The sequence below is a fragment of the Poecilia latipinna genome, unplaced genomic scaffold (genome assembly GCF_001443285.1).
Source record: "Poecilia latipinna isolate Pla-1442-1.1 unplaced genomic scaffold, P_latipinna-1.0 Scaffold449, whole genome shotgun sequence".
Lineage (NCBI taxonomy): Eukaryota > Metazoa > Chordata > Actinopteri > Cyprinodontiformes > Poeciliidae > Poecilia > Poecilia latipinna.
In genome coordinates, this window is record NW_015113065.1 from 163400 (window position 1) to 189650 (window position 26251).

The following is a 26251-nucleotide window of genomic DNA, read 5'->3' on the forward strand; positions in this document are numbered from 1 at the left end:
ATTAATTTAAAAGAAGTAACTTTTATATATATATATATATATATATATATATATATATATATATATATATATATATATATATAATTCGTTTGATGTGGCAGGGTTCAATCTGATGCCAAAAGCATAATGTTTGAGCTCGGTGTGTTCCCAAAAACATATTATCGTAGCTATGCGCGAACTTGGCCCCTCTCCAAGATTGTTTACTGGAACCTGTTCAGGGTGGGGATGTTCTTAACAGGAAGACGGGACAAAATCCAGCTCTGTCCCATACAACTCCGTCCCGAGTCATTTCATATTATGTGAAAGACTTATCGCTTGCAGGTCGCTGCTGTTCTTCCACGTTTGAAAAGCTACTTTCAGCCTCCGTTGGTATTTGTGTGTAAGACCGGCGAGTCTGAGTAGGACTGAACCATCCGCGCCTGCTCTGCGGGGGTCGCCTTTACATTAAGTCGATAACCTAACAAAATAGGATACAGACAAAAAAAATAACTTGAAACTCCTCGAAGTCTACATTGGATATTTAAACAAATAGACTTGGTTTTAAACCAATGTCAAACCTGTATCGGTTTTGTTTTAATGTTAAAAGGCAATTCGTTAATGGTTCCTCCCCGCTGCTGGCACAATACTGCAGTTTTGACTGACAGTCCCTCTGGTGGGTCGGTTGAACTGCCTGTCAAGTTAGCTGGTGGGTAAGTTAAACACTGTCTCGGTTTAACTGTGCTTTATTTGACCACCTCTTTACTCTTTCACGTTTAAAATCCAATTATTTTGTTATTTAAAACTGTGTCAGGTTACCGAAGACTCTAAAAGTAGTTGTCTCGTTCTCCGCCGCTGTTCGTCAGTTAAAGTTTAGGCGAGTGGACATTTTTAACAGGCAGGACTCAGAGGAGAGTCGGTGTTATAAGTGGTGAGGATGGGGGAGACTGTCCTTTGTTGTTGCCCGGAGCTTGGAGCTGATTAGGCGGAGGAGGTTTCAGATTCACAATCTGATCGGAGAGTTTTCCTGTTTCTGTGATGGCAGGTAGCTTTGTTCTGCCCTGGGGTCAGAGTTCTTCTTCTGTCTCTGTTTACAACAGGAACTTTTTTGTTCCATTCAGTTCAGTATCTCTAAAAGACTCGACGGCAAACCTATAATTTAGAATCCCCTACTCTGAGTGAGGGCAATTATAGGTCTGGAACAGAGTTCAGTATGAAGTTAAACTGTAACTGGATTCCTGCAATGTTGGAAAAACATTGTTGTTTTGGTAATTGTCAACAGATGCTGGGTTAGGGTGATCAACATCAGCGGGCTAGATGGATAACTGTTTAACTGTTTAGAATTGGCTTTTTTTGAGCATCTGCTTTTTACTGTAATAGAATGATAATCCCATTGAGCTGTGTGTACTTGACTTCAGATGTTGCAGCATGAAAGTATGTTGAGAAAGAAGATCATTAAAATACCTTTTACCTGTGTCATATGCATGCTTGTTTTAAATCCTGACACTCTTGGGTCTTTATGTTGCTCGGCTTTCAATCTGTAACATATAAAATGTTCTGATCCAAGATCTCAAGACAACTGCTAAGTAGAGTTTTAGTCTGTAGATATTGAAGCTTTTAATAAATGGCAGCAATCAATCAATCAAAATCAATCAAATTTTATTTGTATAGCACATTTCAGCAGCAAGGCATTTCAAAGTGCTTCACATAATTAAAATAAAAGCAGCATGTGACATTGAAAAAAAAATGTACTAACGTGCACTGATCAGGTTACTTACTGCTGGTGATGCCGGTATCCGTCTCCTCTTCTGTTAAACTGGTTCCAGTGCTAAGCTGAAGACATTAGCGTAAGCATAGCAACAGCTCTCTCTTTCTCATCTTCAGGTTGTGATATTACTTCTCCCGAAGCTTAAGTAGATTACTGTGCTGCGTAGAGAGCTGAGCTCACAGATATTTCCTGAAATTCACAAACATAATTTCCGACTCGGTTCTTTAACAGCGTCTGTCTTTTGATGCTGCCAGGGGATTTTGTGCTTTTAACTCCTGTTCTCCAGCAGAGCTGCAGATCCTTTGACTGTGATAGTGAAGCACAACAAAAGCACAACTTATTGCTAAAAATAGCACTTAAAAATAAATCTGGGGATAGTAGGGCTTCTGTTTGTGAAGATACTGAGATAAATAAGAATATGTGTTGTGTAATTAAACACTGATTATCCACAAAAAGTGAAAAATGAGCTCTGCTTTAGCAGCAGAACCACTTTGGTAGAAATGCCCCATGATGGGGCTTTGTTTGTCAAAATAATAGAAAAAGACAATATTCAACTTCTGTGTCCTAAGAGCCATTTTCAATCAAAATTAATTCCTCAACGTTTAGGTAGCAACTCTACAAATATCAGTCTAGGAAAGTCGTGAATTTCTAAATTGAATTCTTGGAGTTTAGAGGCTGCACGTTAGTCTAAGTTTTGACACGTTTCGTTGTTTTGTCCGCTCTTCCCTCCTTGCTTTAAATCACAGCTGAATCTGTTAGTACCTTTTCTAAGAACTGTGAGATTGCCTTAAAGCTAAAGACGGCTAGAAAGGCAATCAGCTTTAAAGCGGTCAGAGTTTGCAGGACAGATGACTTCAAACTCCTTCCTTTTCTTTAGCCCCATGCTGCTGACTAAATTCGTTTTGGTTTCTGTTCTGGATAATAAACATACCAAGGGATTGATTGATCTTTAGCCTTGGATGTCTACATTAATCCACTCAAATCGATGTTTTGCAACACGAGTTTTTCTTTTTCGTCATCTTTGTCTGAATCCAGCCTGAACTCTAATCAGGCTGGATTAGTGGTCGACCACTCCTCTCTTTGTTTCAAGTATATTTAATTTGGCAGGACAAGAGCTCAACTTTGACTCATTGGTCATGCGCTGTGTCCCACTCCCACAGTATCCGCCTCTAACCGAAGGGTCTCAAGAGGACTGTTTATGTCTTGAGCTGCACAGAAAACGCTCGGAGTATGGCCAAAAAAAAAAAAAAAAAAGTGCAACATGATCCTAGAAAAGTCTGGTAATGGGAAAAAGCCTGTTTGTGAGAGAATAACAAGGAAAATCTGTTGGCTGTAGCTTGTGTAACGGGACTTTACGTGAGAGAAAACCAAGTTTCAGAAGGACATTTTCAAACTGTTTGTTTATATTCCTGGGGGATATTAAGAGCTCCATGTGCGATGTGTGAACTTTATTTACTGAGGACTCAACCAGCAGTACCTTCACCTTGAGAAAAGTGTCTGGGTCTTTGTCTTATCTCACACAGCTGAGCGCTGTGTGCATGTTGTTTTTATGACAGGGCAAGTTACCTTTTATATATAGCAACCTGTGATTGGACACTTTAAAAGGCTGTTTGCATTAGCTGTCTTAGTGTTGAGTTCAATGTACAGGTCACATCTTGACCTGAGTATTTACTCACTCTGCTTTGCAAGACTTCTCTAAATCTATGAGATTGTGAGGACGTTTGTTTGCACCCTACCCCTCGTTAAGTGACCGAAATGTTTTTTTGAATGTAGCTCTGAGCTTTGACTAGACCGTGACAGGACAGAAATGCTGAAAGTTAAAATCTCTCTTCTTTATAGCAGATCCCCCCCGCCCCACCCCGACACCCAGATATTTTGACTGCGAACAGAATAGTATGTAGAACAGTTCATATTTTGGTAACACTTTATTTGAAGGGGAGTGAATAAGACTGTCATGTCACTTTCATAAACATGGCATAACACCTGTCATGAACATCAATAAGCCTTCGTGAATATTTATGACTGTTGTCATAAAGCGTCATTCGGTAAATTATGACACTTTTAATACAAAGTTGACATTATTCAAAATGTCTTTGTTACGACAACTTGACATTAACCAAGAAATCATTACTGATATAAATTTGTTGTAAAATTATTACTGACTGCACTTTAAAAATTAGGTAACTTTATGTTATTAAAGGTAAAGTTTGAACAGTAATGATTTCTTGGTTAATGTCAAGTTGTCATAACAAAGACATTTTGAATAATGTCAACTTTGTATTAAAAGTGTCATAATTTACCAAATGACGCTTTATGACAACAGTCATAAATATTCATGAAGGCTTATTCATGTTCATGACAGGTGTTATGTCATATTTATGAAAGTGTCATGACAGTCTTATTCAGCCCCCTTCAAATAAAGTGTTACCCATATTTTCAGCCACAATGACAAAAAGTCTAGCTCCAGTAATTATTCTGTTTTTTGTTTTTGCTAAAAGCTGTGTACACCTGATACAACTTTTCTGGACTAGATGTTTTTATTTAGAAAATAAATTGTTTGTAAGACTCAGTGAATCTGGAACAGTTGCAAGATGTCCGATGAAAGGTCTTAAACTCATGTGTCTAAAATTGCACATGAAGCTTCTTAAATTAATTTTAAAAAGTGAGTTGGATGCTTTAAGAGCACGTCAGTCACATGTTTTAAGTTTTGTCTTGACAGGACTATTTAATCTTGTTTATTCCATGTATATTTTTTTCTCGCAGGATTTTTCTGTCAGGCGAAATATTGAGTTCCACCCAGACGATTGAGCCTACCGCTAATAAGCCGCTAATAGTCCTTTTTTAAACCAACTTTTTTTTTTTTTTTTTTTTTTTTTTTCGTCTATTATAGATAAGTGCAAATTTACCACCAGTTTACTGGATGAAGTTTGTACATTTCTGTGGAGATATTGGTCTTAAATCAAAAAGTATGACGTGAAGTGGTGAAATCTGCAGAGAAAACCTGCTGTGCTCTCTGTTGCTAGTTCACGTAAACAGGAAGTGGATGAGGCATTCAATGCATCAGCATAACGGAACGTCCTGAAAGGCAGCAGATAGACCGGCTCTTCAAAAGCTGATAAATTTTAAACTCGGATTAGTCAGCTCCATTACGGATAATACATTCAACAATAGCCAGTCTTAAGTTCTGCAGTTTACACAGATTATAATTGAACTAGTTTATTATCATAATTCACCACCAAAACTAAACCGACACTTCCAACATGAACTCATTCACATTCATTCTTCTTTTTTACACCTGGTTCTCTTTGTGTTTCTTTGCCCACAACTCGGTACGTTCAGTTTTGATGGTTAAGGTTCTGTTTTTATTACACTTCAGGCGAGGGGGAGACATAAATGTTTCGAGTGACATGATAATAGATTGGAGCATATCTTTCATGCACAGATAGTGATAATCTACTAATCCCTTTTTCCCTGTTGGATTCAAAACTACTGGCTCAGTTGAGGAACATGCAGCTCATCTTGTTGTTTCATGATTAGTGCTTCTTAATTTTTACTGAAGTCAATTTATCTTGTTTCAGTTCAACATTATACTACTTCAGTAATCGAAGGAAATAAAACACGTGTTTTATGTTAAACAGAATCATAGATCTGCAGATTTATGGAGGAGATTTATACTCCTCTAATGTGGTTTTCACAAAATAAAGACATGAGAAAACAAAACTCGCCGTCTTCTTTAGAAGAAAAAAAAATCTTTGCAAATTCACGTGATTATGATGCACATATCTATAGTTTTTATTTTCCACCAAGGTTAGCTGTTCTCTATTTACGTGTTAATCGCTAATTGTTGACAGATTAAATCAAGTGTGGATTGGTGTTGGTATGATTGAATGGCTTTAGTTTAGTGAAGTCCAACATATTATTTTCATTAAGCTTTTATTTATTATTAGACAACCACCAAGTAGGGTACAGTAATGAGCATAACTCTGTTTTTACCTGGGATGTGTGATTGATAGGAGCGGAGCAGGGTGTAGCTGCATGCACATTTATTTATTCTGCACTTGTAACAGCCTAATGAAAATCTGCACCTGACTTTCCTTCCTACTTGTTCCTTTTCTTGAAAAAGTGGAACTAGACACAACATTTTCATGCAAAGTCATTTGTCTTTCTCTGTGTATGCGTCACAGGCTTATCAAAAGGGCAGTATTATGTAATATTGGCTTTTATTTAGCTTTACATTATCTTATATGTTGTTTCCCCACATCAAAATACATAGGCAACACAGAGTGTTGCCTTAATTCTTTCATGCATGTTTGAGAAATCTTTCAATCTCGCACGTCGACCATTCAGCTGTGCAAAACACACCTTTGAGACGCAGCTCCTCTGTGGAGCCGGCCTGAACTTCTTTTTGGATTTGGTCTAAATATATACATCTAAAAATCTAGCGAAAACGGCATCCGTTAACGAATAATGTGATGGTGCATTCGAAGACTGATCAATCTGTATGTCACACTCTATTTATAACTTAATACAGTCTCTTCTTAAAAAGAAGGTGTCATTAACAATCTCTTAAGAAGGTGTCATCAACAAGTTTTTCTTCTGCCTCGGAAGAAAAACTTGTTGATGACATCTTTTTAAAAGGAAGAGGAGCCACACTATTCCAAATAAAACGTATTTACTTTCAAAAGTTATCGTGTGAAAGTATAAGTTCCAACTTGTTAACTACTCTGAATCAGAAAGTACCTAAACTGGAATACTCCGTCTGGTGAAAACTGGTGTCAGAACACACCAACATTAGTTTAAAACGGGAAAGTTACTACCTCAATTTTTGTCTGCAACATCTTAGTATACCAAGTCAGATTAGTAATAAGTAAGGTAAATGCTACAGAATCTAGATATGAACTCTGATGTTCATTTGTTTTCAAACTAAACACCAGACTCCCAAAACTCCTTTATTAAGAAGCTAGTCGACCAGCTCTAACTGCATTTTACAGCAGGTTAAGTCGTAGACTAACACAAAGCATTTGATTGTGAAATGGAAGGTAAATTACATCTTGTTTTTATTTCTACTTATTTTAGAGATGCATTTGCATTAACCCCCCTTTACTCCAGTTCCCCAAAATAAAATCCAGTCCAGCATACTTACTGCCATCAACAGTCTTTATAAAGACCAAAACGTTGTTGTAACGTTGAGTGTTAGTCCTCAGTTATTTGGACCTGTTGTCTGTACAAACACTCCCCCCCCCCCCCTCCTTCTCGAAAGCATCTTTTGATGATGGTTCTTGTAAGGAAGTTTTTATTGATCGTTAATTCACGTCTGGCCTCGGTTCTCTTGAATCTTAAATTCCTCACGAATGCGCAAGTTCACATCTGCGATGCATTTAAGCAACGGGGCATATTCTCTCTGGATGTTTGATGAAACCGTTAATGGCGCTGTAACACCTAAACAAAGCCAGATTTACAGCAGAGCGGCTTGTTCGGTCCAAACGTCCCACAAAAGAAACTCTTTCCAGTTGGCCGTCATCGTTCTCTCATAAATATTCACTTCTGTGGTGGCGACTGCCGTTCTCAGCCACACACAATAGATCTGTTATAGGTCCGGACAAAGTGACGTAGTCCGTCATGACGAGACGAAAACATGAGTCATAATCGTCATTCTTATCACAGAGGACTCTGAATATGGGCAGCAGGGACAAAAAAAATAAAGATATTTACAGCTTTAAATCAGTGAATACTTTTAAGTGGTGACACATTTACTTTTGTTACTTCTGTTCCACAAAGATGTAGAGACACCAAAGGTGGTTGGCGTGAAGTCAGTTTTTTTCTGTTTGTGTCTTTGTGTTGGTAAAACCAGTTGAGGACGAGCCGAGACACGACCGAAGCGCCGGAGTGAAAAGAAAACTGTTGGCATTTTTTTTTTTTTTTTTTTACTCATGCGTACTTTAAGCACACATCCTCCTCTTAACATTTTTCCTCCTCCTACAGGTTAGGAAGAACTGAACGCCATGCTCGGGGTGGAGGGCAGATCCGGTCAAGTGAGGGTGTGACCGCTCTTGAGATCGAGGAGCTGAGAGAAGAAGAATGGCTCAAAATGTAAACTTTGATCTGAGTCACCCCGCAGTGGAAGCTGGACTGGAGTAAGCCTAATCATTGTTCTTTTTTTTTTTTTTTCCCCTTTGGTTTCTTATGTTGGGTCTTGTTCATTCACACTGCCTGCTGAGGGAGTGTGTCTCAATCAAAATGCCTGGGAGAAGGAAAAGATACGAGGAAATGTAAAATTGAACTCTCTCCTAGTGATCTGTTGTCGACATCTAGTTCATTGTCCGCTCCTGGAAGAAGTGCAGTTTTCACAAAGTCATGCTTGAATGCGTTTCCTCCTTACGGTCTCTGTGTAGAGAGAAAAAACAATGGACTTCAATGGAAATGGACTTGCTGTCCTTTGGGCCTTTTTTTGGCAACAAATGGAACAACAGACGACCCTGTTCATAACCTTGGATTATGAAATGCAGATTTGTTAAATTTATATTTTAATAATTTCTGATCAGCACATCCAGAAGGAGGACCACATAAACACTCAACACTGAAATCATTGCGTTTTCCACCCACTGGGTTTCTGATTCGTTGTATTTTATCTGCAGTATTTTTACTTCCTTCCTGTTTTCAAAGGACCCCACCATTGTGTACTGAAATTTTCAGTACACAATGTATTTTCCTTTTTTTGTTGTTTTTTTAATCCTTGTGTTTCTCTGGTAGAAGCCCAGCAGACGAGAACGTGGTTCATGATTCGTTCAGCCAGCTGATTGCAGAACAGAGTCAGAACGAGGGACTGTCTGATGCCATCGAGCTGCAGCATCTGCAGGGGAACCCAGACGACGACGAGGGCCGAGGTACTCCATTGGAGATTGTTCGTGCGAAATGAGAAGGAAATTAAAGGAAATGCAGTTATCGGTTATTTTTCTACTTGCGATTACCCTGACAGATTTCTTCATTCTGACTAATACTATTTGATATATTTGCTCTTTTAAAATCAAAAGTCTTCTTTTCTCAGCGTTGCGTAGCGATATGTTGATTGTGTGCATGGGTGTGTGTTGTCCACTCTGACAGACAATGTGGCGTATTTGTCACCCTCTGAGAATCGGGGATGGAGGATAGGAAGCGATGAAGCTGCAGAAGAGGACAATGAAACACAAACGGACTCTCTCCTCAAGGATCGCTGGTCTTCAGCCACCCTGAAGATCCTCTCCTCCATGCCGAGCCGCACTATCGGTCAGTACGGGTTGCATAAGTTTGGAGTGACGGCAGTGTTTTAGTTCCCCTGACAAACTGAGAAGAGACTGTTCTCAGTTCGTCGCTGATTTTAAATAACTTCACTGAAAATGTGTCTCCTCAACAGCATTTAAATGTAAGACCACCACGCCCACCCTCAGCATGGTGAAACCTGTTAAGGATATAATGACTGTGTGTGTTTATTTTTATTGTATGTGGCTGTGGTTTGTAAGCATACATTAAGAAGTACTTTGTGTCGCCCGGCCCAGTCAGTGATGAGAGTTTCTACTCAGGCTGCCATCGCTGGTGCCACAGGATATAGATTTAAGAAAAGAAACGGATGTGTCGCAACTGAGCAGAGTTTCACAAGGAAGCAGTTTGCCTTCCTATCTGAGGAAGGTCAGGTGGTGCTGCTGCGTGTTTTCAGAAATGGTTTGATAGATATGTCGGTTTGTGTCCAAAACCAACAAGATGATCTCTTTGTGTCACATGTTACAATTTATCTTGTGATCGTTTCGTTTGGTTCCTCCGACTTTTTTTTATGTGTATTCTACAGCCTCATCTAAGTAATTGATCATCTATTCCAGTTTCAGTCATTGATTTCAAGGAGTTAACCTTAGATTATGAAATGCAGATTTGTTAAATTTATATTTTAATAATTTCTGATCATCTTGACCATTGTTATTCAAAGTCAAAGCAACCTCATGTGCCGTATTGATTCAGGGATTCCTGCCTCAGACAGCTACTGCAGGTTAGACATTTCTGTATCAAAAATATATATATATTTTTTTTTATCGGCCTGATCAAATATAACTGAGAAATGATTTGCATCTTGACATAAAACTGATCAGTTTTACTATCTGGATTGGAAAGTAGAAGAAAACTGGAGTTTGACCTGAGTTTTAGAGCTCAGTCATCTCAGGACGTTCAAGAACATCTCATTAGAATATTCGAACCAATTAGACTAATTTGTCAGAATAAAAGGAGCTCTTTTACTTTTTATCAATTTATCAATCAATTATTTTCAGTAGTATTAGTTATTTTTCTTTGGTCTCACTTAATATTCTACATGTATCCTAAATGTGGTTTTCTTTCATGATCTGTACACTGAAAGTCATCATAAAGGTTTGATAACGTCAGTCTGTGCAAATCATCTATGAAATGTTTCACTTATGGAATATAGTTACTGAAATAAATACATGTTTTATTAATAATCTAATGTTTTGAGTTGATGCGTTGTTCCTCTGTATGAGAACAACTCGGCTAAGGCAGTTTGAGCTCTGGGTGTTTCCCTGGAGACGTCTTTCTGACATGCACCAATGGGAAATGGACTTTGAATAGCCCCAGAGTTATGGGGGAGATTTCTCTCGGCTGTCATGGAAACGACTCGCTGTCCCTCTGGAGGAGCAAGACCAGCTTAATTTAACACGTAGGAGAAGTCAGACTTTCTCGGTTCACACTGTTGCTTCCCTTCTTACTTAGATAAACATCCCTAGAAATGTGTGAACCAAATGGAAAGTTGATCACAGCTCAGACCAGAATTATTATTATTTTTTTTATGTTGTTGCAAATGTAAGATGCCTTTTGTTGAAACGTGATGATGAATTATACCACACGCTGACCAACCGGATCATTTTCGTCCTCCAGGCCGCAGCCGGGGAGCCATCATCTCTCAGTACTACAACAGGACCACTGAGCTTCGGAGACGCACGCAGAAAAGGGCGTCCATCAAAGACTTCTCTCGCTCCGCCAGGCCCAGCATCCGAGGCTACGGCGTGGAGGTGGACACTACAGACTCGGCAGGTGCAGAAACGTCTTCCCTGAATAAACCGTTTTCCAGAAACGAAGCGTAACGTGTAAAACGGCCCTGCTGGATGTGTTGCAGAGAAGAAGCAGGAGCGACTGGTCAAAAACCTGCAGGACTTGTCGGCGGTTGACCGAATGAGGATGCTCAAAGAAATGCCTCTGAATTTGTCTGAGAAAAAAGACCTCAGGTACATTATTATTATTATTATTTTTGCTTTTATCGCTCCATTACCTTGCTGATAAATCTGTATAATTTTCGCCTCTGTCTCTCACCAGGAGGTTGACGTTGGAAATGACTAAGCGAACACGTTCCAGCAGTAATCTTCCCTGTTGCAGTTATCTGAAATTTCAAATCATTTTAGTAAGTAACCTTATTAAAAATAAGATTTGTTACATTGTTTCTCGCCTCATTTGTTAGATATAACCTCAATGTATACACGGTGACATACATACAGCACCTTGCAAAAGTATTCATACCAATTTTACTTCACATTTTTTCAATTTACTTCAACAAACTAAACTATATTCCTTTGGATTTTGACTTGGTGGACCAACCGAAAGGCATTTGCACTTATGAAAAGGAAATGGTCTGAAAAGTTTAGGGTACATTTCCCTCCAATTTGTGTGTGTGCGTATATGTGCGTGCGCGTGTGACCAGTGAGTGTTTCTGCCATCTTTGTCCTTCTAGATACTTACATTTTTGCCCCTTCGTCTTTGCAAAATGGACGGTGCTCACACGTGAGCTTCAGCTTTCGTCTCTTTCCAAAGATTCTCATTCATTCGGATTTAAATCTGGACTTTGACTGAACCGTTTTAACATACAAACATGCACTGAGTTATTGTTTCATCACAGCTCTGACCGTGTTTGGGGTCATTGTACTGTTGCACTTCTGTTGCACTGTTTCCCAGCTAGTTTCCTGTCCATTCTGAAGAATGGCGGGTGATGGGTGTGGAATGGTAATTTTCCATTACATGTAGTGTTTTGCACGCTGGCCAGAGGCTTATTTTCAGCAGCAAACTTTCACAGCTCAACCCCTCTCAAGGAAGAGGCTCATATTAGTAACGCACACTATTGATATATCCATAATTGATGTCCTAAACTGCTGTCTGAACAGTGTGTGCTGTACGTGGCCTTTTAATAAGTGTGTGTTGTGCAAGATCCTGCTGCAGAAACTGTGCTGTTCACTCCTACAGGGGAAGATTCGCTTTGAACATTCAGTGGCGAAAGCACAGCTCTCACTATCAGGTCATGAAATGAGTTGCGGCTCCAGCAGCCTTATTTGTTCGTTATGATTGTTTTCAAATAAGAAATTATCTGCATAACAAGGCGACTCTTTATTGAGTTTTCTTGGCATTTGTATGCATTACGATTAATCCTGCATTTGATAGCAACAGCAAAAGGGAAAATCAAGGCAGATGTCCAGTACACAAACAACCAGCATGCTGAATAATTGTGAAGTCCTGCATAATCTGCTGTGTATAAAACACTGGACAACCTACTACTCAGGTTTTATCAGTGAACTACATCAGGATAAAAGCACTAATGAGATTTTACTGAGTTGCAGCATTGTCACTGTTAAGCAAATGTATTAAGATGATGCATAATAGATTTTAAAAATATTCTCCAACCTTCTACACACAGTGTGTAAAGAAATGCTCTGAAAACAGGAAAACATGTGAATTTTTCCATCATATTTAAATGATTTATCTCGGTTTGCCATCAGTGGGTGTTTCCTGTAGGTGCTGCCGTCAGCCCAGCTCAGTTGCTCTGCTGCAGTTGTGAGCTTTGACCCACAAAACCACAAGCACACGTACTCCTTCGTAAAACTCCACATTGACTCTAACTTGCCTCCGTTTCTCCATCTCCTTCCAGGCCCTGAGGCACAGCTGGTACAGCTGTCTGTCCTTCCTGCACTCCCTGCAGCTGTGGCAAATGCCGCTCAAGAGAGTCGGCGGGCGCTTCGGCTCCGGGGTCCTCTCCTACTTCCTGTTCCTCAAGACTCTCCTCTTCTTCAACGTGTTCCTTTTTCTGGTCTTGGGTTCGTTCTTGGTGTTTCCGCAGGCGGTGTACCTCCCAGAGCTGCCTGAAAGCAGAACGCCCTTCACTGGACTGGAGCTCCTCACCGGAGGGGTAAGCAGCTCGAAGGAGCCATTCGCCAAACCTTTTGTTGGTTCGCTCGCTTTAGGTCCTTTTGTAGACTCACAGACAGCTGCAACTAACAAACTTATTAATAGCTTCAACAGTGCAGACCTCCTCGTTAAGCAAGCTGATTATTTCCCAGAGGTTCCACCCTGACACGTAATTGATATTGTCGAGATGAGTTGAGGATTTGTAGCACTGACGGCTCGTTTAACGTGTCTGAAAGGATTCGGCAGGCACCAAGCGGGGTGCCGCGTCTCTTTAAAACCTAAAATAGGTTGAAAATGTACAACTGGAGCTGGATCTATAAAATATTTTGGTACATAAATGCTGTAAAATCCTCTGACATTTCCCGTTCAAATCAGTGAATACTTAGCTTACGACTGCGTTGACTCTCGAGCTAATTTGACTAAAATTTTCACCGAGGTCAGCTGGTTTTTGTTTCCTTAATGGATTTGATGGTAAGCAGCGTAATATGTCGGTGCTTAATGTGAATGGCTGGGTTTGAGTGTTTTGTTACCACCAGTCTTGGTTACACTAAAACCACTGTGGTGCAAAAAAGGTGAATATCTAAGACACCTTAGGAAAAACAGCACATTACAGAGAGGCATAATATGAAAATAAAATAAAGACAGTGTTTTTATAAATGCAGAAGATTGTTGAGTAATCCATAACTTTGCACCAGTGGTAGAGATGTAATATTTTAGCTGCGTTTAAGCGACTTAATTAGGCATAATTAGTCCTGATCTAATGTCAACAAGACCGTCTTCCAGTTTTTGTCTTCCCGTGACTGCTACAGTTTTTCCTGCTCGATTGTAATTACTCGCACTGCTTCTTTAAAACGCTGGACTTTGCTCTCCGTCTTCCTTCACTTAAAAATGTTATCACTATGGAGGAATGCGGTGCATGAGAGGTTGATGGAGTACCGGTACGTTTTTGCATGGTTGTCTCATCAAATTGTAAAATTTCCTGTGTTGATCAGAAATCTCCTATGAGAGCCAGTGGAAATATTTCCAGTTAAATCCATTTATGTACATAAATAAAACCACTTATGTCCTTTTTTTTTATTTTTGAAATATGCCAAGCCATGTTTTTACAGTTAGATTTTTTTTTTTTTTACTTTAGTTTACAGAGTACAGAGTAAAAAAATGAAGCTTGAAAGGTTCTGTCTGAATCCCATTTGTTCTGCCTCAGGGCTACTTCTCCAACACCCTGCTGTACTACGGATACTACAGTAACCACACGCTGCCGAACTGTCCGAAGAACAACTCCACCAGACCGGAGTGCGACTCAAGGTCCCTGTCCTACAATATGCCGCTTGCATATTTCTTCACAATCGGACTGTCCTTCTTCATTACATGCATCATCCTTGTGTACAGGTGAGGTTTTCTGAACGAAATATCGGGAATTTATCTTTTAAATTAACACAGAGACTGAAATATTTGCATTTTATCTTCCCGACAGCATGTCAAAGTCGTTTGGTCAGAGCTTCAGGATCGACAAGTCCAACGGCATGTTGGCCATGAAGGTCTTCTGCTCGTGGGACTTTAAGGTCATCAAGAGAAGCTCGGTCAAGCTGCTGTCTGAAAACATCTGCACCCAGCTCAAGGTACACGCAGACTCGCTTCGTTTACAAAATCACCTCCTTCTCCGTCCTCCCTTCCTGCGCTGTCGCTTAAAGGGAGTGTGATGATCCGGCACATTCTTCCACAGCCTCCGTCACAGTTTCCTTTTCTTGCTTTGTTTTGGATGTTGGCATTTCACCACTCCCGACTTCGTCTCCCTGCAGGAGCTGCTGGGAGACACACATCACAGGCTCGTCAGGAATACGATCTTAGACAAGTTGATCAAACTGCTGATTCATGGCCTCAGCTGGACACTCTGCCTTGGGGCTACCGCTGGATGCGTGGCCGGGATTTACTGCTTCTCAGATTATATGCACAAAAAAGTAAGGCTGAGTGGATTTGCTTTTTGCTTTTTGTTTTTTGTTTTTGGACACAGGATGTTTTTGTTTCACTGTGCCACTTTTGTTATGTAGGCAAATCAATCGCACAAACCGATGATTATCGTTATTCACTGTTTTATTGATACTGTCCCCCAGGCGGTTGGATGAAGGATATATTTAAATATTTTCACAATTTAATTGACAATTTAATTAGCCTGACATACAGAAGTTAACTTTGACATTGTGTGTGTGTTTTATGAAGGTTTTACATGACAAACACAAAACGGAGCACGACTGTAAAGTCGATAAAGCTTGCTTTTGTAGTTTGTTTATAAACAAAAATCTGGAGAGTCTAAATCATTTGTAGAAGATCTTTCACTACAATCTTTCACTACTGTTTTGGTGTTTATCTCTGTCATCTTTTTCATCTAGAATAGCTCAAACTGTTAATTTTTATTGCAAGCTGGACTTTGATTTAAATCCAGACTTTCACCAGGACATTATATCACAATCGTAGCTTCACATGTTTAGTGACTATTTGTCCATAAAAACCAAAAAGAGACCTTAAGAGTAATTAAACTAAACATGCCGCTCAAATAGTGTTACTCAAATAGTCACTTGATGCATCGTGGGTTTGTGGTACAAAAGAAATGTCCAAACAGGAACTTCTGTGGTAGATTTATTCAAAGTTGGGAGGCAAAAAGAAGCCTAGTTATCTTTAGCTCCATCCAACTTCCTCTCAACTCTGACCATCTTTCTTGTCCCTGCTGAAGAAAAGCATCCCCACAGCATAATGCTGCCACCGTCATGGTGTGAAATCCCAGTTTGCCACTACACCTGCTGCCAAAAAGTCCAGTTTTGGTCTCATTTCACCTAAAACATGCATCATTTACCTTCCCTCCTTCCACAGCTTTGTGTTAGTCTGGCGCTTAACATGCATTGACGTTGGTGGCTGCAGCGTAACAAAAGGTGAAAATATGGACACTGTGCGTCACATTAGCTGTGACCTGTAATCAAAACTAATAATTAAAATCTGTAAACGGTCGTGTAAAACTTTTTCAACAGACGAAACTGTGCGTCTGAATGACAGTGAGGCAAATACCTCGTCGTAACTTTCTCCATCTTATCTGCCTCTCTACAAAAATCAGCAGGAAAGTTCGGAAAATGACTCCGAGGATCCAGGGTTACTAAACGAAGCCAGCCTCTTGGCTCTGCCTGTCCTCGTCTCCTTCATCAACTTGATGCTGCCGATCCTCTTCCAGCTCACAGCCTGGATGGAGAAGTACAACTCTCCATCTCTGCGCACGTTTGTTTCACTCAGTCGGTAAGAGCAGCGGTGGGATTCTTGTCGAATCGCGTCTCAACTGTTTCAGTGCTGAGAGAACCTGAGGCATCTCTGGATCCGTCTGTGTTTTATAGGAACTTGATATTAAAAGTGAGCGTGCTTGGAGTCCTCTGCTTCCATTGGTTGAAACGGGTGGCTGGCAGCGCCAACGATGACAAGGTAACTTTATCGGAGCGGCTTTCGAGAAGGACGATCCTTGTGTTTCTTCTTCTTCAGTGCGTTGCTTATCCTGCGTGATTTCTGTTACGTAGACATTCAAGTGCTGGGAGAGTTTTGTTGGTCAGGATCTTTACCGCTTCCTAGTCATCGACTTCATCTTCTCTCTGCTGGATACCCTGTTTGGAGAGCTGCTTTGGAGGTGGGTCGATCGTCAACAGCTGAATGTTCTTAGTGCTGCTTTTGAAAGCACACCGGATTCCAGGAACCTTTATAATCCAAAAGCCTCCTGCTGAATATTTTATTAGAGTTGCACTCGGAGGGTGGAGGTGTTCTCCTCCTTAGTGCTGGCGCTGGGCGGCAAATTGTCCAAAACGCTGAAGGTCATACGAACAAGTTAATGTTTTAGTAACACAACCTGCCAGAAGAAACCGTGATTTAAGAAAGTTAATCTCATCAATTAGGAGAGCAGAGAGTTTCTAATGTTGTAGAGCGACATGAGCTGGTTAGCACATGAAGCTAACCAGATTCATGTAAAAATAAAATAAAATAAAATAAAGAAAATTAACTAATTGTTGATCACAGTATGATTGCACAGTGTTGTTACCAGAATCCTTTGCTGCACATGATCAAGCATTAATCAAATGAACGATACATTCTTACATTCTGGGCTAAATAATGTTTGTTTTCTTATTTAAAATAAAAAAGGAACTAAATTATTAGTTTATTTCTAATATTGGATAAAAGGCTTGGATGAAAAAGCTGCAGAATGTGGCAATTTGTTTATTAGAATAGATGATCGATAACTTAAAAACAAAAAAAAAAAAAATAGGTAGCTGAAGCCCTGAATATAATATTGACTATTACAAGCCAACATAATGTTATCTGTTGCATTTGTTGTTTTTAATTACGACAAACTGAAGCCAAAAACAGAGTAAGCAGCTTAACCTGGTGGCAGTTTTCAGCGCTGCCACTAGGTGGCGCTGGCTAACTTCACATTAGCAACGCCTCTCCTTGCTTCTCTGCAGGTTATTCTCTGACAAAGTGCTCAAGCGAAACAGAAGACCGGGGTTTGATATCGCCAAGAACGTCCTGGACCTCATCTACGGACAGACGTTGGCCTGGTACCGACCGTGTTGCTAGCATAAACACACACATATATAAACACACACAGAGTGCTGTGACGGTGGTCCGTTTTCTTCTCTCCAGGTTGGGTCTTCTCTTCACTCCCCTCCTGCCTGCTGTGCAGATCCTCAAACTGCTGCTGCTCTTCTACATTAAGATGGTATCAAACTCTACTCAGTTACAACTTTATTACCTTTCACATTTGTTTGGTTTGACTCTACGGCTGAAACGATTAATCGTGATTAATCGATTATTGAAATGGCCATCAACTTAGTTTAGCCATCGATTAATCGTCAGAATAGCAGATCTATAGATTACTCACACAATCATTAGTCGTGTTGCACAACATCCATGCTTCTCACACACTCGGCTCTCAGGTTTTCCAGGTGACCTCTGACCCCTCTGACCATCTGCGTTTGTGTCTTTCCTTCCCACAGAGCAGCGTGATGATGAACTGCCAGGCCCCCAGCCGGCCCTACAGAGTCAGCCAGATGACCACCATCTTCATCACCCTCCTGTGCTTCCCCTCCTTCCTCGGTTCCTCCGTGTGCGTCACGTACACCATGTGGAGGTACCGCGACACGACTCGAGATGCGGCCGTCTCTATTGCCGCCCCGCACCGTGTTATCTATCAGTGCTCACCAATGAAACACAGAATAGGGACTGACGTTGCAGTTCCTACTGATTTTAGTAAAACTTCCAGGTGTGGAAATCGTTTAAAAAGCGAGTAGTTGCCACAGAATGACCTCTGAGCAGCACTTCAGTGTTTTTAAGGTTAGCCCTCAGTTAGAGGAGCAAAATGTTTGCTTTAAAATTCCTAAAATTCTTCTTCTTATGCAGAGAAACTGGTGCTAGTAAAATGTTACCGTAATCGGCCATTATTTAAAACCTCAAGGAGAGAGGTCCAGTTGCCTTGGAGAAAGTCCAGCAAGTCTCACATCTGGGTCCTAAAGAGGATTCCTAAAAGAAAAACCCTAAATCAAAAATGTCCAACAATTTAGGAGCAATTTGGTGATGGACCATGGATTTCCCAGACATATGGAGCAGCATGTCACAAGTGATGGTAAAAGAGAATCTGAGCTTGAAGTAGGGATATTTTTGGACAACCTGCAAAAATGCAGGGAAATAAACACAAAACAAAAATTGTGATAAACTCTTGGGCAACAACGATTGCAGTTTCAATCCAGTCACTTTTAGTGAAAACAACCTTTGTAAAACAACAATCTCAAAAGAGACTGTTGTTTCTGTGAATTCAGAAAAATAGAAATGCATGTAGTCGTTGAATTATTTTATTTATTTATTTTTTTTTGCCTTTTTGTTCTGCCTACAGGCTCCCATCCTCAGGGTCATGCGGTCCTTTCCGTGGGAACAAAACCATGATCCAGGCGGGGAAACAAAGGATTGCTGAGCTGGTTGACGAAAACCGCAGCTTGTCCTTTCTGGCTGATGCTCACACCTATTTGGTGGAAAATCCCCTTTTCCTGTTTGTGGGAGCAGCCATCTTTCTGTGAGTTCTCACACACACACACACACACACACACACACACACACACTCATTTAAGAACCACACCATAGCAGGATGATGCAGGCGAACAGAATATACTGTTTAAACTTACATTTAAACACACTGTAATTATGCAGGTTGTCTAATTACACTCTGCATGTTTTTGACTTTCTGTCTTTTTTTCCCAGGATAGTCATTTACTTCCAGAGTCAGGTGGTGGACGGCCAAAGGAAGATCATCGCTTTACTGCAGGAGCAGATAGAAAATGTAAGCGCTTTGCCCGGACACACACACACACACACACACACACCTCTGTTCTCAGTCCAGTTAACTAGTAAGACAGTGAACGGTCCAGACTCACTCATGCTCCCCGTTTTCTTTCATTACTCTGTGCAGGAGGGAGAAGACAAAAAGTTCCTAATTACTCGGCTTCAGTCTGTCCACGAGCGCAAACGGACCCCAGCGAGGAATCTCACAAGCCAGGTCAGTCTGTGGATCCTGTTGCTGCTGTTGGGCACATTTCGACTATGGATCCCTGAAGATTTGATTTCCTTGAATCGTCCCTAATTAGTTGACAGGATGGGAGAAAAATAAAAGCCTGCTGAAAATGATCTCAGAGTTTTCCCAGGATAAATGTTGGTGGTTCCTAAAAACATGGGAAGTGTAATAATCTGGGATTATTTGCGAGTCTGATTTGAATCAGCTCTGTTACAGACTTTAGGGAAAGCGCGTTTCTTCTGAACAACATTAATCTGGACAGGTGGATTTAATCTGACAGCTCTGATCTGATGGCTCACACAGCACTGCAAACATGAGGCTGTTAATTATTTTTGGCCAGCATGCATTGCAGTACATAGCATAGAATGACAATAACTAAATACTTCACAAATACCGTGTCATTAAACCTGTGTTGTGATGCTGTCACTTTAAGATCTGAGAGAAATTTTTCCTTATGTTTTCACCACCCTCCGTTCAGCCTTGCTGCACGTTCAGCTGTGAGTGGTAGAGTAGTGCAGCTGGGTTTATCAGCTCCTGACCAGTTTGTGCACAGCAACATAAATTACCCCTACAATTGTTATCGCGCCTCCTGCTGAATGCAGAAATGAGCTTCCTGCTGCTCCTCTGATTCTGCTCACTTTCCCTGTTTTTCGCAGCTGCAGGACTCTGGATGTTGAGCTCCGCTGAGCTTCTGGAAGATGAACTTCCTCAATTGTCTGAGGAATGAATCTTCAGCCACTGGGGTTGTAACTGGGACAAAACGCAAAGACGTGATGAACTTCACGCAGCGGCGGAAGATCGATTCGGCTTTTTATATGGAGAAAACTAGCAGCACGAAACCACTGGTGAAAAAAGAAAAACAAAGAAAACATTTTATAGATAAAAGTTTTTGATGCTTTATCTGCACATCGTTACTTCCTAATAAGGTGCAGACACGACAGACTTTGTGTGTCATACTTAAGGACTTCTTTTTAACTAACTGTTCAACATCCAGATAATTTTGTATTTAATAAAGCAGAAATATTTAGATTTCATCTCCTTTTAAAGAAGCACTTTTTCTACCAACTGTGAACTATTTTCTGTTCCTCATCCAAATATGTCATTAGTGTGCCATTGGTAAACTTTGGGTTTTCTGGGTGTGTTGGTGTAAATAATTTTTATTTTCTTTTTACGGTGAAATTTTCACTCTGCTTTTGTAAGTAAATGACGTTTTATTACATCGCTGTGTATCTGTATTTATTTTTGCTTAAAAAGGTGAGCAGAATACAGTTTATGAAAATACCTTTCTTTAACAAAACAAACAGTAATGGACCCACAAGCATACAAGTATTTATTACAAACATGCAAATAAAAAGTAGACTTAATACAGAAATGTCCCAGATTTTGAGCAATAAAAAAAATAAATAGTACAGTGAACTGTAGGCACAAGAACAGAGTTACATTTTGTTTTTATTAGTAAATAATTCCCATAAAATTATTTTTTGTTTCACATGGAGAAAAAGCAGCATATTTAGTGAGCAGAGGAATCGGCGTCATTTCTGGCCCGCCTCGTTCCCCTTGACCACAGCATACTGGGAACGTCCACGTCAAACTGGGAATGGTTTCCAGTCCGGTGGTTTCCCGTTGGAACCCCTCAGGCTGCTGTCATTGTCGTTTTACCTCTACATGAGGGCGTGAAGTTCAGGTTATTGCATATACTGGTGTCTCCCAATTAATAAAATGTTTCTTTTACTGCAGTATTTCTTTTCAAAGAGTGAAACTCATCTTCTGTAGAGAGTGGTGCATTTCCAGCATTCGTTTCTGTTAGTTTTCCCGATTGTGGCTCACAGATATTGAAAACCCAAGATCAATTTCTCAGAAAATCTGAATGGAACATGAGATCAATAAAACATATTTTCAATACAGAAATATATTTTATGTTATGGCCAGTTTTGCAGCAGACATTCATGCTCTACAAGGAAACCAAAGAGGTCAGTGCTAAAGAAGCTGGCACAAACATATTATTGGAAAGTTTATCGGAAGGAAAAGCTGTGGAAGTAAGAAGAGAACGACAGAGAGAAGTGCAGCTTGTTAGGATTGTGAAACAGAGGGTCTGTTCATCCTCAAAATGTCTTCAATTCATGTTTCTATAAATAAGGCCTTAAAAGTTTTCAAATTAATTTGAAAAAAAAAAAGTTGGTCTCAAATACGTTAGTTGTATGTTGTGAAAGGAATATTTGTTCTGTGTAGTTTTCTGTTTTCTCAGTAATTTACCGTTACCCAAAGCTGAATTGTATGCAGACATGGTCACCGCGTTCTGTGACTCGAGGCGGTTGCAGCAAGCGGTAACTAGCTGCTAAAGCTAGCTAACTTTTTAACGTCCAACGTGGCTCAGTGCAAATTTATCACCAGTTGGCTGGACGAAGTTCATCTTACCCATTGGTTCACTTCTGTTGCAAACGCATACAATTTATTCTATTTTCTCTCCTGACAGGTCTTAAATCTAAGTCAAAGTGGTCTTAAAAAGTCTTAATTTTGGGTTGGTGAAACCTGCAGAAACCTGCTGAAGTCAAGAGTCAACGCAGCCTCTGCCAGGAAGTCTTGGGGCATTTCATGCTTCCTTCTGCTCGGTCTTTATGGAGATGCTGATTTCATTTTCCAGCAGAACTTGGCGCCTGTCCAAACTGCCAGCGGCACCAAAAGCTGGACCAGTGACCATGCTGTTCCTGTTCTTGATTGGCCAGCAAACTCCCCTGACCTTTAACCTCCTAGAGAATCTATGTAATGTCGAGACGGAGATGAATGGGTTGTTAAAGCAACCTGACCCTCCGTTAGAACCTCCTACATGCTGCGCCGCATTGATGCAGTAGTTCATGCAAAAGGAAACGGGAAAGAAGGAAACACTTGCAATCCATCACTGACTAACGAATGTGTGGAATGAGTTTCATTCTTTGGATTACTGAAATAAATTAACTTTTACATTGAGACGCTCCTGCGTTACGCTCGCTGTAGCCGCCTCCTCTGAGTTGGAGTGTATCTACGCTGATCCCATGTGAAGCTTCCCAACAGCTCAAACTTTCTGGTTTGGTTGTACGCGACTTACACGTCTTCAAAATAAACAAGGCACTTATGAATGTTCACATTGTTCAGTTTGTCACCAAGACATCAAAGTAAGAAGAGGTTCTTATTTCATTCATGTGCTTATAAAGACTGGCCTCCAACAACTACAACTGCGCTCGTTTAGCTACGACCAGGCAGCTCAGCTTCCATTACTGAGCATGCCCAGTAGCCTCTTGGCGTCCATTCCCTGCTGCTGGGCCATCTTCTGCACGTCGAAGCCCATGTGCTTGAGGAACTGGACCACGCTCATCTCCTGTCCCGTCAGCTGGTCTCTGATGGTCGGGCAGGACGGGTTGCAGTGCGGCCAGGGGCAGCTGTCCACCAGATGAAGGGGGCATCCCCTCGACGGGGGGGTCCGGTGCTTCTTCAGGCCGTGGCTGCTGTTGGTGCTCTGGAGGCTCCGGTCCCAGCAGTGGAGCGCTCTGGGCAGGGACGTGCCTTTCACCTGAATGTCCATCCAGTGCCTGCACGAGACAAAAGAAAAGACTTAAACCAGGGGTTTTCAACGTTTAGGAGAACTACCCCCCAACTACACCCCCTTTCCCAGCCTAGTCGGGTCGAGTCGTAGGTCGTCTGCAGTAGCCAGAAAAATGTGTGGAGGAAAGCAGGCGAGCTTTTCATGCCAAAGAACACCGACTGTCAAGCATGGTGGTGGCAGCATCATGCTAAAGGCCTAGCTGCTGTCAGTGCTAGCAGTTGCATTTAGGGCTGAAACGATTAATCGATTGAAATAATCATCAACTAATTTAATAATCGATTCATCGTCAGAGTATACACTCAAAAACGGTTAATTTGATAAGAACAACATATTAAAAGCTGTAATTAAGCCAAAACTGTTTAAAGTATCTGCACATATTATATTTAAGATAAAGATAACTTTGTCTTTAAATATGTTTAACCCTCTAGTGTTAGTTTTAGTACAAACTCACTAAAAGAATGCTATGTTATTGCATTTTAGGCAATAAAATGTTTACTTTCATAATTAAATTTTTTTATTGTTTATTTGGGTCTTTTAATGTATTCCTAATATTGCATAAAATAGGCTTAAGCGATTAAAAGAAAAATCTGTAGCAATTTCTTTTATCCGATTAATCGATTAATTGTCATAACAACTGATTACTAAAATAGTAGTGGCGTCGCTCAAAAAGGGCGGAACGATGAAAATGACGACGTTCTTACTTACGTCCTGGTGATGAGTTCGTGAGACAGACAGGCTGGAGCAAACGTGGCTCTGCCAATCAGAAACACAGCAGCCCGTTAGAAACCTTCTCCGCATTCGGCCAGTTTCTGCCTGCGCGGAGCGTGTGCAGCTCTTACGGTACGTCTCGCAGCGTGCTCCTCAGCTCCTGACCCAGGTTCTGGATGTACCTCCACTGGGCCTCGTGAAGAGGCTGCCCGGTCAGGTGGATGTTATCCACGGTCAGCTGAGCCTCGTCAAACAGCCACTGGACCATGAACACCGGGCCTGCGCGGTACGGACCAGGGGTCAGACTGTGTTTTACGGAGAGGTTCGGGGGTTTGTGTTGCGACTCACTTTTCAGCGTCGGGTAGACTTTATACCCAAAGAAGCAGCTCCACTCCTCCTCTACGTGAGCCTGCCTGCAGCTCTCTGGTACCAGTCCACCCCAGTACCTGCAAAAAACCCCCAACACAAACGAAGTTACCACCGCTTTGATGCGTCGCCATCTCCTCTCTGCTACAACTCCATCGCTGACCTGACGCCTCTCTTTATGGCCTCGGTGGGGGCGCAGCTGACGGTGTCCAGGCAGTCGGTGGCCTTGTACTGTTTGTTGTCCAGGAACCACCCGGAGTCGACCAGGCCCCTGACCTGCACCCCCCTGTGGCTCGCCGCCTGCAGCTGCTCGGCGACGCGGTCCACGTTCAGCAGGACGCCGGTACCGCCCGCACTGGGGACACCCAGAGAGAGTGCTCAGAGGGAGAAACTGCAGCATGGAGGGAAAAATAAAACGGGCCTCTGGTGGACTGACCTGCTGCCTGCCAGGAGCAGAACCTTGGCTTTGTCCAGACCTTTAGTCAGCAGCTCCTTCACCACCTCCTTGATAATCAGAGAGCCCATGAAGGCATAATCACCTGAGAACAGATGGATACAACGCGATTATTCATTTACTGACCGTCAGACAAAGGCCAGACTACTGTAGGTTTATGTGTTTTCCAGGGGCATTGTATCACTTTATAGCACAATCAAGTAAATATGTTACCTTCACATAACAAGCAAGTCTTAAAAGAAATTTTGATTTGCAATGTGACATCTTGAAATTGGGCCCCCCGTCTCTTTAAGAAGCTACTTCTCTTTCCGACACCACGATTTCGTCACATCAGTGCTTCTCTATTGAGCCTTTAACAGCCATTTTTAAAAGGTGTTGAGCTGAGCTGCAGTTCATATGACGAGCTCAGCAGTTGCACATTTCCACCAGTTGTTTGCTAATTGCTGCTGCCGCTAGTTTGGAGGAGCTGGATGGGGGAGAGGCGCTGTGCGTATGTTTTTGATGAGGGAATAACATTATAATGTGATTTACAACTCAGAATATTACCTATACACACACCCTCACTAATATTTAGTTACATAGTAACTACAGCCTTTCCACAGCCATCAGCGACAGCTGGATGTTTGTTTTTCTTGGTGGAGTTCGTGTTGGTTTAATCCATGTACTCACGCTTTAAGGCGTCGTTTTGAAATCTTTAAACCAGATGGAGGCTGAAGTTTGACATTAGACTAAATTATTCATTTCAAAAGCAGGTTTGATGTGAGGTTGGGGTCAATGTTCTGTTACGACACACAACTGTGTCCAAGCACAAACCGAATAGCTGTAAAAGTATTTGAAAGAAGTTCTCATGAAATCCACCAATGCCACCGAAGGAGAGACGAAACCTCAGCATGACACCACCACCACCATGCTTAGGTGGAGAGCCTCTTCCAGCTGTAACTGTTATCGCTACGGCCAAACAGCAGAGTCGCCGTCTCGCATGATTGTAAAGAATTTTTCAAGAAATGATGAGGGTTTTCTGTGGGTTTAGCTGCAGCCTTCAGCTCAGCTTAAAGCTTCGGCTCAGTTTTCTTCTTCCTGGAAATGCTTAACCTGGTGAGACTGAAAGGTTCAGACAGGCGCTCCAAACTTTGAGTTATGTCAGAAGATTGATGGCTGATGACTTGCTGATGGAGGCGTGTGTGGAGTACAGAAAGTCGACAAGTAATTCAAACTAGTTCACCAAGTCGTTGTTCATTTGTAAACTAAATCTTTGAAAAACTCTGAAACGATCATGACTGTGATGAGTTCATGTGAACTTCTGATCTAAACTGATAATTTAATACTGATAAAATGCACCTTTGGCGTCCCGTTTTCTTCACAGAGATTCATCCAGAAAGCTTTGCACGCCTTTCCTGTAAAAGATTTCCCTCCCCCTCGTTCTTTTTAATGATTAAATCAAACCATGTTGGATTGCTAGGATGTAGATCCCTTTCAAATCCTCCACTGGGTCCAGTCCTTCCTGTTTGTTTGTAGACGCTTCTTTGATTTCGTTCTGGACTTTCTGCTTCAAGTTGAAATCTTATTAAAACGTTAAGACATGACGCCAGTTTTTTTTTTTTTTTTTTTTGCTTCCGATGA

The 26251-nt window shown here is 41.2% G+C and overlaps 2 protein-coding genes across 5 annotated transcripts in view; one reads left to right on the forward strand and one right to left on the reverse strand.

Moving 5' to 3' along the window:
• Positions 1 to 90: 90 nt before the first annotated feature.
• On the forward strand, positions 91 to 20743 carry tmc6b (transmembrane channel-like 6b). Of its 4 annotated transcripts, none has more exons than XM_015038680.1 (21): positions 91 to 379; positions 7727 to 7878; positions 8495 to 8628; positions 8846 to 9007; positions 10655 to 10810; positions 10893 to 11001; positions 11090 to 11174; positions 12687 to 12944; positions 14148 to 14332; positions 14418 to 14562; positions 14743 to 14901; positions 16047 to 16222; positions 16318 to 16402; positions 16495 to 16601; positions 17428 to 17523; positions 17609 to 17684; positions 17962 to 18095; positions 18855 to 19031; positions 19217 to 19295; positions 19425 to 19511; positions 20183 to 20743. In XM_015038680.1, exons 2-21 carry the CDS (start codon positions 7823 to 7825, stop codon positions 20201 to 20203), a joined length of 2487 nt encoding a protein of 828 aa, XP_014894166.1. In that variant the 5' UTR covers positions 91 to 379; positions 7727 to 7822; the 3' UTR covers positions 20204 to 20743. The 4 variants fall into 4 exon arrangements, with proteins under 4 accessions (XP_014894166.1, XP_014894163.1, XP_014894165.1 ...); XM_015038677.1 differs by lacking the exon at positions 91 to 379 and adding an exon at positions 482 to 689; XM_015038679.1 differs by lacking the exon at positions 91 to 379 and adding an exon at positions 482 to 685.
• The window catches only part of notum1b (notum, palmitoleoyl-protein carboxylesterase b), an 11143-nt gene continuing 5386 nt past the window's right edge, over positions 20495 to 26251 (reverse strand). The window contains exons 6-11 of the mRNA XM_015038682.1: positions 24614 to 24716; positions 24341 to 24532; positions 24160 to 24257; positions 23943 to 24090; positions 23809 to 23856; positions 20495 to 23089 (exon numbers count right to left, since the gene is read on the reverse strand). Coding sequence (XP_014894168.1) covers positions 22765 to 23089; positions 23809 to 23856; positions 23943 to 24090; positions 24160 to 24257; positions 24341 to 24532; positions 24614 to 24716 — 914 coding nt within the window. The 3' untranslated portion in view covers positions 20495 to 22764. The remainder of the gene's footprint in view (positions 23090 to 23808; positions 23857 to 23942; positions 24091 to 24159; positions 24258 to 24340; positions 24533 to 24613; positions 24717 to 26251) is intronic.